The sequence below is a fragment of the Alexandromys fortis genome, unplaced genomic scaffold, assembly GCF_014885135.2.
Source record: "Alexandromys fortis isolate MF-2015 unplaced genomic scaffold, M_Fortis_MF-2015_v1.1 scaffold_19, whole genome shotgun sequence".
Classification (NCBI taxonomy): domain Eukaryota; kingdom Metazoa; phylum Chordata; class Mammalia; order Rodentia; family Cricetidae; genus Alexandromys; species Alexandromys fortis.
This window is the reverse complement of record NW_026067890.1, coordinates 17,514,461-17,527,430: the sequence shown is the minus strand read 5'-3', so window position 1 is coordinate 17,527,430 and position 12,970 is coordinate 17,514,461. Positions and strand designations below refer to the sequence as shown.

At 41.5% G+C, this 12,970-nt stretch overlaps 1 protein-coding gene across 3 annotated transcripts in view; it reads right to left on the bottom strand.

Annotated features, from left to right (window-relative positions):
* Positions 1-12,970, bottom strand: part of Manba (mannosidase beta) — a 74,350-nt gene that overhangs the window by 14,309 nt on the left and 47,071 nt on the right. For all 3 annotated transcript variants that reach the window (XM_050155653.1, XM_050155720.1, XM_050155565.1), the window contains exons 10-13: positions 11,536-11,622; positions 10,202-10,369; positions 7,494-7,712; positions 4,300-4,464 (exon numbers count right to left, since the gene is read on the bottom strand). In XM_050155653.1, the coding sequence (XP_050011610.1) occupies positions 4,300-4,464; positions 7,494-7,712; positions 10,202-10,369; positions 11,536-11,622 (639 nt within the window). The remainder of the gene's footprint in view (positions 1-4,299; positions 4,465-7,493; positions 7,713-10,201; positions 10,370-11,535; positions 11,623-12,970) is intronic.

The following is a 12,970-nucleotide window of genomic DNA, read 5'->3' as shown; positions in this document are numbered from 1 at the left end:
ACGGCGGTGGGGAAGAGACAGAAATCTTTAATAAATAAAAAAATACAGGCTGAGCAAGCTATGGGGAGCAAGCTAGTAAGCAGTGTTTCTCCATGGCCTCTGCTTTAGTTCCTGCCTGTACGTTCCTGTCCTGAGCCTGTCCTGACTTGCCTTCATGGTGGACTGGGACTGGAATATGAGAGACAAATCCATCCTTTCCTCATCAAGTTGCTCTTGATCATGAAGTTTTATCACAGCAATAGAAACTTAGAACACAAGGCAACTGCAGAAAGAAAAATAACACTTAAAATGGCTTATATGTGCAGTTTCAAAATGTTAAATCCACAGAAGCAGAGAATAGAAAGGCTATCAGGGTCTGGGAGAAGGGAATACTGATATACAATCAGCTAGGAAAATAAATTCAAGAAATCCGTTGTACACAACAGTGTCAAAATTTAATAAGAATTTACATATTTTAAAAATGCAAAGAATGCAAATTCAATATTGTCACCTCAGGAAAAAAGATGCGTACATGAAATAATGCATATGTTCTGACACTCCATTTCAAAAGGATAAAATAAAGATTATCTTTGACTTACAATGACGTTGCATTGAGGTAAGCTCATATAAATTAAAATGACCCTAAATGTGGGGCTGAAACTCACTTGGTTCGTAGTGACAGATCTATTCAGATGCTCTACTTCTTCTCCTGTCAGTTTTCAGTTCCACTAGTAATACTTTAAGTTCCTTGATGCTACTTGTCACAGCTATTCATAGCTTTTCCTTACAATCAGTATTACTTCTGTAAGGCAAGTGGTATTATTTCTTCTTCCAGTCCTAGTTTGGTCATAAGACTCTTCACTTGATGAGTTCTATCTAAACATTGTTCATTTGGTTGGTCTTTCCAAAGAACTCATTGTTGCCTTTATCTTCTCCAGTGTTCCAGTAGGTTCTGGAAATTAATAAGTCAACCAAATGCCTCAAGAGTTGCACAACTTCCCTTTTCTCAATGGCAAGCTTGTGGAATCTCATAAATAATTTAAAAACTGAGTTCTTAGGCAAAATATTAGTCTTATGAACCTCTATTTCCTCAGGTATGAAATTAAATAGTGGTGTAGCTGTAGCTCAGGGATAGGGGGCTTGCCTAGCATGTATGAGGAAAAGAGGCCTTGGGTTTAATTCTCTCAACATTGCCAAAATAAAAAGAAATAAACAAAATTCCACTTTATAATATAAATAGCCAACATGATGTCTGAAGATGTTGGAATTTCATGAGAAAGGGTTCAAAACATCTAATGGCCAAGTCATAGACATTTGGTAGACACCTAGAGGAATGTTCATTGCCTGATTATTAAATCACATGATGCCTAATATATACCATGTACACACACATACACACACGCACATGCCTAACCTTCCTGTGGTGCTTAGGAAATAATCCTAGCTATAGTCCATATGTCTGATAAGAGATATCCATAATCAAGAACCTCTACCAACCAAGAAAGACACAGAAAACCTATCACAAGTAAGTAGAGACCTTGAATTAAACACTTCACTATAAAAGCTACCCAACTATTTGAAAATATGCTTAATTGCATTCTTTTTTAAAAAAACAAAATTTATTTGATGTGTATGGGTACTTTGCCTGCATGTATGCCTGTGTACCATGTGTGTACCTGGTGCCCACAGAGGCCAGAAGAGGGCATTAGATTCTCTGAAGCTGGAGTTATGAGCAGCCATATGGATGCTGGGAAACCAAGCATGGTTCTTAACCATGGAACCATCTCTCCGGCTCTTTAATCTCAGTTTTAACCAAGCAAATGAAAATGAAAGTCATTTAAGATGCATGCCCACCAGAATTCCTATCATTCAGGATGGACACTAGCAGCTGCTCAGAGTGAGGTGAGCCAGCTGGAACCATAAAACTCTGTTAGACAAAGTGTCACGTTGTCTAACCACTTTGGAAAAATTCCTGGCAGTTTCTGTCAAAGCTAACTACTTGGTTTCCTCGCAAATCAACTGCATATCCAAGCCAGTACACTTGTCTGCAGAGAGTCGTCTGAAACACAGTTCATAGCAGCACTGCTCAAAACAGCCTCCAGCTAGAAACAGCATGAGTGTCCTTTAGTGGGGAAACTATCTGCAGTGTGATTTGTTCCCATGATGAAACAGTCCACTGCAATACAAAAGGATACACACTCATTGTACTATCGACTTAGGCAACTCTCACACAGCGCATTGAGTAAGCAAGCAAAAAATAGCCTATGTTGAAATCTCGGTGTAGAAAGACTAATTGAGGCGACAGGAGTCAGATGGGCCCCTGGGAATTCTCTGCTCCTGGGTTTTAGTGAGGTGAGTTTGAGCATTTAACGTTAGTAGCCAGCTAAGCCTGGGCTTGGAATTGGCCTCTTCCTCTCACTCAGCTTCCCCCACGGCCTTGATGCGACCTGATTCTAAACTAGACGGGATCCCAGGGAAATGAATCTGCTACTCTTCCCTTTCCCCTCCTTCCTCCACCTTTCTCCTACGCTCTCCAGTCCTCCTCCTCTCCCTGCCCCTGGGAGCACTCGCCCCAGCAAGGCGGTCTCACCTCAAGCTAAGAGCAGACAACAATTGCAAATAACTAAGTTTAAATAGTAAATAATTTAAAACCCCAGAACTGAAAACCAAGCCTCGCCAGGTAAGAAAGGAACAGGACAAGCACAAGGAGGCGCGGGAACTGAGTAATCGTATATACAATTTCCATTAAAGTTTGCTTAAATGATGGGAAGGAAGGAGGAGCGGGAAGGAAGAAAAGAAGGAAGATAGTTAATTCTTTCTCTGGTTCATCTTCTCTACTTCCGCCCCCACCATTTGTTCTTATTAGACACCCAGGAAGTTCAGAAGAACGAGGTATTATGCTATGTCACTTTTCAAGACACTAATAGTGATGAAATTTCGCAACTACCAAGAGTTTGAACTGAGGCGGCTTTGCAGCAAGCTGTCTTCATAGACATGCAGAACTTTCCCTGGCTGTATCCTCTAGTCACAAGGAGGTTCTTCTGCCTCTTCAGGGCTCCCAATATTCCAGAGTCCCCTCTCATCCTCCTTTCTTCTCTGGCTTCTAACTGCCTTAAATGAGCCGCATACCCAGACAGGCTCGCCTCATCTATGACTCACAGCCGCCATCTTGGAAGAGTAGCTAAACTGAACCACAGAACTTGCCCCAGCAGGCCCTCTCGCTTAACCACCTACTCCAGGAGGCTCACCGAGTCTCCAGCCACCCCTTAGCTTAGAGCCCCCTCTACTGCCTCCATTTGTTCCTAGCGTGTCTGCTGGGCATCTGATGAGTCAGGTGGGGAGAAACTGACTCAGTAAGCGCGTCTTTGACCCACCTGTGCCACAGATAGCTCTACTGGCAAAACTCAGGGGAAAGGGGTAAGGTTGTGCTGTAGGCCCAGGTGTGAATTAGATGTGACTTATTTAGTAAGCAATAGACATGATAAAAGACACAGGCCAGACCCACTACACAGAAATTAATTGTAACTGTTGGTCCTCAGTCTATAGCTTGCCTTAATAGTGCTCTTTAAAATATATATACATACATATATATACATATATATATGTATGTATATATATATAAAAGCCAATCATTTTAGCAAAATGTAATTTATCAACATTTTCTTTCATGGCTAGCGTTTTCAAGTTCTAAGGACTCTTTGCCTGTCTCAGTCATGAAGCTATTGTCTTGTGTTCTCTCTGAGGAACTGATCGTACTGCTTTCCAGACTGCTGGTTGTTTCTTTGTCTCAGGGATCAAACCCACAGCCTGGAGCATGTAAGCGTGACTCTGCCCCAAACCCACACATTTGAATCTCAGGATCAGGGGTGAAATTCAATTGTACACATGGAAGACTTTTCAATTTTCAGTAAAGCCACCCACTTCTTACAACACACTTCATAGAGAACGCTCTCCTTTTCCACGCGAGTTGCTGGGCAGCACAACCAGAAGGCAGGTGGCTGTATCAAGTATGAGGCTATCTCTGTCCTCCGAGGGGAATCCTACTACTACCTTCACTGATGAACCCTTACCCTAACCTTTAAACTAACAACATTTAATACACGATTTTAGAATTTCATAAGCTATTCTTGTGGGAGAAACAGAGCCAAAAGTTAAATGCAGGTCTTATGGGTTGCCATAACTCTATTGTGGAGGAAACAGAAGCCTCAATCAAGAGGATAAAAACCTGAACGCCTTCCACCTGACAAAGCTTACGAAATCTGCACGACTGCATTATGTTCAACGTAGAAACCTGCCAACTCCACGCTGAAAATGACTTACCTGAGTAAGGTAGATCATATCTTTAAATCTGCGTAAGGGATCTGTCCTTCGGGGGAGTCTGAAGTGGAGCTGAACCTGCTCAAGCATCTCATCGTTACCACTCCCATGATGCTGTCGGTGAAGGGCAAAGCCGCTACTGTAAGACCAGTCCTCTTTAGAAGAGACCTTGGGAGGAAAGAGGAAGAGTTACAGATCTTCACAATGAAGTGACTCTTCTTGTACGTTCCTCACAAACCTGGAAAGGGCTGTACAAGTTAGAAAAGAACTCAAGGTTTGTTCTGTGGCATTAATTTCTTCTTCTTTTTTTTTTTCCTCTGAGCTTGTCCTGGAACCCACTCTGTAGACCAGGCTGGCCTCGAGCTCACAGAGATCCGCCTGTCTCTGCCTCCTGAGTGCTGGGATTAAAGGAGTGTACCATCACCACCTGGCTGCAGTGTTAATTTCTTACACTTAAAAAAGAAAATCATTCTTCTTATTGCTAGTCACCAGTTTAGTGATAGGGGTCTGTTTTCATATCTAAAAAGTTACATTTTAGTATTTAATGTGGGATTCCCCCCTCTGTATGCTGTGAATATCATTGGTTAATAAAAGAACTGCTTTGGGCCTATAGCAGAGCTATAGGGGAACAGATCTAGGTGGGTAAAACTAAACTGAATGCTGGGAGAAAGAAGGAGGAGTTAGGGAAGAAGCCATATAGCCTGCAGGAGACAGATGCCTAAACTTTACACGGTAAGCCACAGCCACGTGGTGATACACAGATTAATGGAGATGGGTTAAATTAAGATGTAAGAGTTAGCCAATAAGAAGCCAGAGTTAATGGGCCAAGCAGTGATTTAATTAATACAGATTCTGTGTGATTATTTCGGGCCTAAGCAGCTGGGAACTAACTAGAGGCCTCCTTATACTATGAGTATTTCTCTTGCCTAGAAAACACAATTGTGTTTGTTAAAACGCATATTACCTATATCTTCTTTCATTTGTTGACGCTTTGTTTTCTGAGGCAGGACCCCATCTAGCACCCACACCCTCTAAGTATTAGAATTTTGCTGAACTTCTGATCCTCCTACCACCCAAAGGCTAGGTTCACAATCCAGTGCCAGCAAACTGGCTTGGCTGTGTGCACCTTACACTACTATTTCCTTTATTTACGTAAATTCTGTGACTAGGCTTTTAGACCTGAATAATGGGCTACAGTCGATATTGTTTTAAATGTCATAGTTTTAAATAGGAAATAAATGATGCTATTACCATAGTAAATGTTTTAGAATTTGTTCATATTCTGTATCTGAGACCTGCCTAGGCCAGCAGTTCTCAACCTATAGGTTGTGACCCCTTTGGGGGGTTGAATGACTCTTTCACAGGGGTTGACTAAGACCATCAGAAAACACAGATATTTACAATAACAGTAACAAAATTAACCATTATGAAGTAGCAATGAAAATAATTTCATGAGTAGGGGTCACCACACCATGAGGAACTGTATTAAAGGGTTGCAGCATTAGGAAGGTTGAGAACCACTGGCCTGGACTATAGAATGAGTTCCAGGCCAGCCTGGGCAACTAGCAAAATCCTGCCTAAAAAAATAAGTATTATTGAACAAAGGACCTAAATATGCATCTCTCAAAGAAAGACATAAAAATTATAATAAGCATGAGGAGAATTGTTCAGAATAATCAGTCATCAAAGAAATGCAAATTTTCTATAAAACTGTATTTCCACAAAAATTTTTTTTTTAAATGGGAAAAAGTGTTGGAAAGGGTGCAGAAAAGGCTGGGAGGGAAGCTAATCACTGTGGTCACTACGGAAAATGATTCTGAGCACTAAAAGAGTCTTAATGTTTCAGCAGCTGCACTCATAGGCTCGCTCCCAGTTGATCTAAAAATGTTCATTCAAAAGCAGGCAGACTAATGTTCACAGTAGCTTTCTTCGTGATAGCCAAGAGCTGGAAACAGTGCAACTGCCCCTCTACAGACAAATGTATCAACAAACGTGGAAAGCATCCAGTAGAACATAATCAGCAACAAGGAATAATGATCTTCCAATGTTTCCATAACACCCCAAATGTACTATTCTAAACACATTCATTGTGAAGAATACATAAGCCTATATAGACACAGACACGGGAGTAATGGTGCTTAGGGTAGAGTGAGGGTCAGAAGAGGGTGGAAAAGGACTGCTAAGGGGTCAGAGTTTTTTCCTTTTTGTCTTTCTTTCCTTCTTTATTTCTTTATTTTTTGGTGTTTTGAGACAAGGTTTCTCTGTGTAGCCCTGGCTGTCCTGGAACTCGCTCTGTAGACCAGGCTGGTATCAAACTCCCATAGATCAGCCTGCCTCTGCCTCTCAGGTGCTGGGATTAAAGGGATGTGTCATTGAACAATGAAAATGTTGCAAAACAGACTGTGGGGATGGTTGCACAAGTCTCAAAGAACACTGGGGACTGAGTTGTGCACATTAACTAAGCAATTCTTTACTAAGCATTGCATCTCATTAAAGATGTTTTAAAAAGAACACATAGAACTTTAAAATTAAATCTTTGGGTACAGAGTGTATATTTATACTGAAAACTAGATAGACTAACGTGAAGAAAAACCAACAGGAGAGATAGAAGACAGACGTGAGGGAGAAGGCTGAAGGAGAAAATAAAACTGGGCAACACAGACCAGAACTTGCTCACCCTGTTCACCTCTTCTAACGTGGTCAGGTATCTAGATCTGAATAGCTATAAATGATTAGACTGTATATGAAGTATCAATTCAGGGTCAGCAGGATGGCCTGGATGGCAAAGGCACTTGTTGCCCACGTTGAATCTCCAGACCTCCCATGGTAGAAAGAGAGAACCAGCTCCTACAAGTTGTCCTCTGACCGCCACACACATGTGGCAAGAGTAAATGCCCATAATTAAATAATAAATAAATAGATATATAGTTAAATGTTCTTTATCAACTAGAGTTGGTTTCATGCACAATTACAAGCCAGGCTTAAGCTTCCACAGGCTTCCATTTGACTTTTAAGTGTTCCTGAAGGCATACGATTAAAAAGTGGAAAGTTACCCAGTCAAAATGGTAATTATAAGATTTTAGTTCTCTAGATGTTAAAGAAGAATTCTTTTCTTCCATCCTCTCCCTGAACTAGACTCTCTGAAGCCACTGTCTACTGTTGTAAATCATGGGAAAATTGAGAGAGCAATGACTTACCTTCTCTAGTGTACTAAAGGAGGGCCAGGACTGGTAGCCATATTCGGATACAAACCGGGCTTTGGGGAACATCTTCCAATCCCAGCAGTCATTGGAATAGTCATAAAAATGGACATCGCCATAATGGTTGCTGTTAGGGTGGTAAGAGATCCAACCTTCTGCCATGGTTTTGACCCCATTGGTAGGACTGGACACAATAAAAGGACGGCTCTTGTCTTCCTGGACATAGAAATAAAATGACTTTTAAGGATAATATGACAATTTGGTAAGGTACAGACTATTAACTTCTTATAAAAAATACCATCAAGTCTTAGAAATGTCAAATAGGTGAGAAAAAGTTAACAGGCTGGCCCCCACTCTGTCAACTCTGCCCTGCTTTTCTTTGCTGTCCCTGTCCCATTACAAGCGCCCGAGACCACGCTTTGTGGCACCTCTTCCCAATGTTTTCAACCATGCTTTGTCCCTTCTTACCCCAAAGGGAGTGCATCATCTCACGCAATTTCTCAACTTTAGTACTATTGACCATTAGGTGAATACTGGGTATGGGCATGAGTGGTCAGAGCCTCCTGTCATGACAGACATTTAACAACATCTCTAGCTTATGACACCTGCCAGGTGGCATGAGTCCCTTCACCTAACGTGTCTTCGGCCGTGACAAATTTTCTCTAGGGACAAGATTACTGCATTTCAGGAACCTGGGTCAAGAACAAAAGCTACTGAGTCAGATACACTTGGGTTTAAAACTCAACTCAGAATCTTCCCGGTTTGGCACAGGAAGAGTCAGGAGTTTTAGCTGTAAAATGAAGAAACTTCAAGATCATGCTCTTAGATGCTTGTTTGGAGCAGGATGAACTGCTAGGAACTATTCATAACAATTATACCTTGATGGAAACAACAATAATTATTCCATAGCATTTAACGCTACCCATCTTCAAGAAAATCTGTAAGCATCTTCATGACCTAGGATCAAGTTATCTGTGAAGTTGGAGACAAAGAGCCACCAGAGCTCCTAAGAGTCCCGCTAACTCAATTTGAGAAGTGGAAGAGTGGACAGTAAGCAAACTGCCAAAGATCTCATAGACAGGATTGTGATTTGTGGGCATTTCATCACCATTCTGTTAAATAAAAATCCCCAGACATTAAAATCAATTTCTTGCACTGATCGGATATGAGAAATAAGTATTCTTGGGGCTGGAGAGATGGCTCAGCGGTTAAGAGCATTGCCTGCTCTTCCAAAGGTCCTGAGTTCAATTCCCAGCAACCACATGGTGGCTCACAACCATCTGTAATGGGGTCTGGTGCCCTCTTCTGGCCTGCAGGCGTACACACTGACAGAATATTGTATATGTAATAAATAAATAAATATTAAAAAAAAAAAGAGAAATAAGTATTCTTAACTGTTGAACCATTTCTCCAACACCCACATGGTGGCTCACAACTACCAGTAAGTCAAGTTCCAGGGGACCCAATGCTCTCCCCAGGCACCGGCCATGCACGTGGCACACACATATACACGCAGGCAAGTACTTATAAAATAAAAATCAATAAATCTTTTAAACATACACACGCAAAATCATTTACTAGGCATATTTAGATGTTACCTATCACATACTGTTTTTAAATATATATTCCTGCCGGATGGTGGTGACACACACCTTTAATCCCAGCAGAGAGGCAGAGGCAGGCAGATCTCTTGTGAGTTCAAGGCCAGCCTGGTCTACAGAGCAAGTTCTAGGGAAGCCAGGGTTGTCTTGAAAAGATAAACAAAAAAAAATTGCTTTTTCAAATTGCTTCAGAATATATCAAATATATGACTACACAGACAAAACTGGAAAGACAGTCAAATTATTATATTACTTAGCAAATATTAGAGTTTTTAAACAATCTTTAGAAAGGGTTACTGAAAAAAGACCACCTTCCTTTCACCGCAGAAAAAAGCCACTGTATATATTAGTCACATATGGTACAGGATGCCTGGTTCACAATAGGAATGCAAGGAGAACCCCAATAGAGGACCCCAAGATTCCCTGGCAACCTGAACTGCCCTAGTCCCATGCCTCTCACACCACAGACCAAGATGTTCATATATGATACCCACCAAAATATTCATCAACACATACAAGTAGACCCGCATTCACGTATGCAGTTACAGACCCGCAGCGGTGGTATAGCACAAACACATCTGACCCAGAGACTCAGAAAACATTTGAGGGTCTATGCATGAACTCTAGAGTGTGTGACACCCAGCAACGGTAAGTACTGAATACATGTGGAGATCCCAAAAATAGTTTATCTTCCAAGAAATCCACACACATGCCATGTATAGGTTCATACGCAAGAACATTATAATGAAATACTCTGAATTCAAATGATGTTCCACAGACTGCCTTAAAAGAGGCATACAATCTACTACACCAATATTGAGACCTATGCATTTTATTTATTTATTTATTTTTATTTATTTATTTTTTAACATTTATTTATTTATTATGTATACAATTCTTTCTGCATATATGCCTGCAGGCCAGAAGAGGGCACCAGACCTCATTACAGATGGTTGTAAGCCACCATGTGGTTGCTGGGAATTGAACTCAGGACCTTTGGAAGAGCAGGCAATGCTCTTAACCACTGAGCCATCTCTCCAGCCCAGACCTATGCATTTTAAAAAACATCTTCTTCAATTCTACTACACCAAAACCATTACTTACTGATAAGACAACCTCTCTGATGTTTCTCACGTAGAGGGTCACATAGTCTTTAAAGTAGGTTTCCAAGTCACTGGGATTTACATGAAACCAGTTCACCCTCAAGGCCACTTCGTTCTCGTTATTACCACTCCATATGATGATGGAGGGGTGAGATTTCAGTCTCCTGATCTGAAAGTTAAGAAAACATAAAATAATTTCCCCATACCTAACATAGCAGAGCTCACAGCTATAACGATTAATAAGATTACAACCATTGCATTTCTGCATAGAAATTCTTGCCTACCTGATAATTCACAAAATAGCTACTCATGCACTATGGAAAGACAATTTTAATAGTTCTCTGAAAGACTGGGGAAGGTAGCTTGCTAATTAAACATGAAGACTTAAACATGAGTGTTGTGAAATATTTGATCACACTATGTAATGTCACTATGATTGGTTTAATAAAGAGCTAAATGGCTAGGCAGGAGGTATAGGCAGGACTTCCAGACAGAGAGAGTTCTAGGAAGAAAGAAGGGGGGTCACCAGCCGGATGCAGTGGAAGCCGGACCTACAGAAGGAGAGGTAAAAGCCACAAGCAATGCGGCAGCACATAGATTAATATAAATGAGTCCATTTAAGTTATAAGAACTAGTAAGAAACAAGCCTAAGCTAAGGCCAAGTTTTCGTAATTAATAAGAAGTCTCTGTGTTGTTATCTGGGAGCTGGTTGTTGCCAGGACAGAGAAAGACTGGCTACACCTGAGTTCTATTCCCAGCACCCATGTTGAAAACTGGGAAGGATGGAAAGCATTCGTGGTGCTGGGGAGGAAGAGACAAGGGAATCTCAGGGTTCCCTGGCTGGCCAGCCTATCCTAACCCATGATTCCCAGGTCCCAGTGAGTGGCATAAACAAGCAAATAAATAAACACATAACATCATTGAGTAGGCTTATGTGGGACGCAAAACAATTCATGGATTCAAGTACCACATTTCATCTTTGTCCTGAGCTGGAGTGGTGTCCATTTGCTTAGGAAACGTACAGGAGCAGCAGGATTGGTGGTTGGACATGTTACACTGAGATGCCCATTAAACCTCTGACCATACCACCAAGCAGCGGTGGATACTTGATGAGGGATTCATCCGAGACTGGATGATCGGGCGTTAATCTGGGAGTTGTCAGCAAGTAGGTGATGTTACAGCCCTGACACTGCTGAATCACTCACAAAATCAATTTCCAGACTGCAGTTTTTCATGGGATTGAGTAGAAAACAACTAAAAGAAATGAGCGATTTAACAAAAGGAACAACTAAGATGCACATGCGTTCTCTTCTTGGAGGTGTAGCAATAGCATACCTGGTAAGCAACTTCAGCTCTCACTGACTCCACGAAGCTCTGCCCAACTGGATAAAGGGCGCAGGCAAACATAAAGTCCTGCCATACCTGTCAATCAAAAGAAAAAGCAGTGTCATCCCACGGAAAGCCTGACGTCATCCTCACTGCGGGGATTATCTTCCACATAAAGGAAAGGCAAGTTCTTCAAACGCGCCCATCTGAGCGCCTCTTTACGGTGTGCCCACATGCCGAAGGACTTTCCAGAGTTACACAAAAATATTTAGAAGCTTGAGAGCACGCTCAGTAAAGAGGAAAGATGAGGAAGGAAGGATGATTCTTCAGAAAAGGAAATAATGAGAGAGTAGGAAAGATGGAGCTTTGGGTCCTTCCTCATTCCTCCTTCTTTCTCATTTTGCCAGGCACAGAGTAGTGAGAAATACACCAGACTGGTAAAATTATAGTTGCTTTAGAAAGGATTTAATTTTTTTCACAGCTAGAAAGATTACTAGATGCCCACTTTACTAATGAGACCATGAAGTCCTTTCCAAGAAGGCCTATGTGGAGCGGCTGATCAAAGCAAAACCACCAAGCGCCTGCCTTCCTGCCAGTCTTGATTCTACCATACACAGAGAGTGAGCTGGTGGGCAAGATACACACCCTCTTCACGGGTCACTTTACACTCTGTAAATCGGACAAAGGACAAGAGGAACCATGTCGTGGAAGTTGAAAAAATACTAAGACAAAACAAAAACAAAAAAAATAATGCAGATAAAAATGCCTGGCATTCAATGAACAGTGTAGCTTGTGGCTGCCATCACGATGCAGGCCTATCACTGCTGCTGTGATTCCAACTCTCCTCTGGCACTCTGTGTACCTGATGATGACTGTATTTCTAGAACTAAAAAGATACAGTCTACCCTCAGTATCTATGAGTTTTGCATTCAAACTATGCAAACTATCCAAACATAGATTTGACTAAGGGTCAAAAAAATATACAGAAAAAGACCCTAAAGAAAATATATACCAAACATATACAGGTTCTTCTGGTTGCCATTAGTCCCTAAGTAATAAGTATGGCAACTGTTTATGGAACTGTACCAGGTCTGCAGAGATGACGCAGGGGTTAAGCTCACTGGCTGCTCTCACTCATGCTCAGTTCTCAGCACCCACATGGAAGCTTATACCCTTCTTAACTCCAGGTCCAGGAAATCTGATTCCCTTATGAACCTCCAAGGGCACCAAGCATGCACATGGCAACTGCACACATAGACACTCATATATACAGTGTGTATGTGTGTGTGTAAAATGTATCATGTTAGATGAAGCTCTGTAAGTGGCCCAGTACTAACATAAAGCATCTGTCAGGATGCGGGTAGTTCTTTGTGAGCATTCCACTTCTTTATGTGAGAAGACTGAGTATCTAGGCACCACAGGGCTCCTGAAGTCAGCTCTCCAG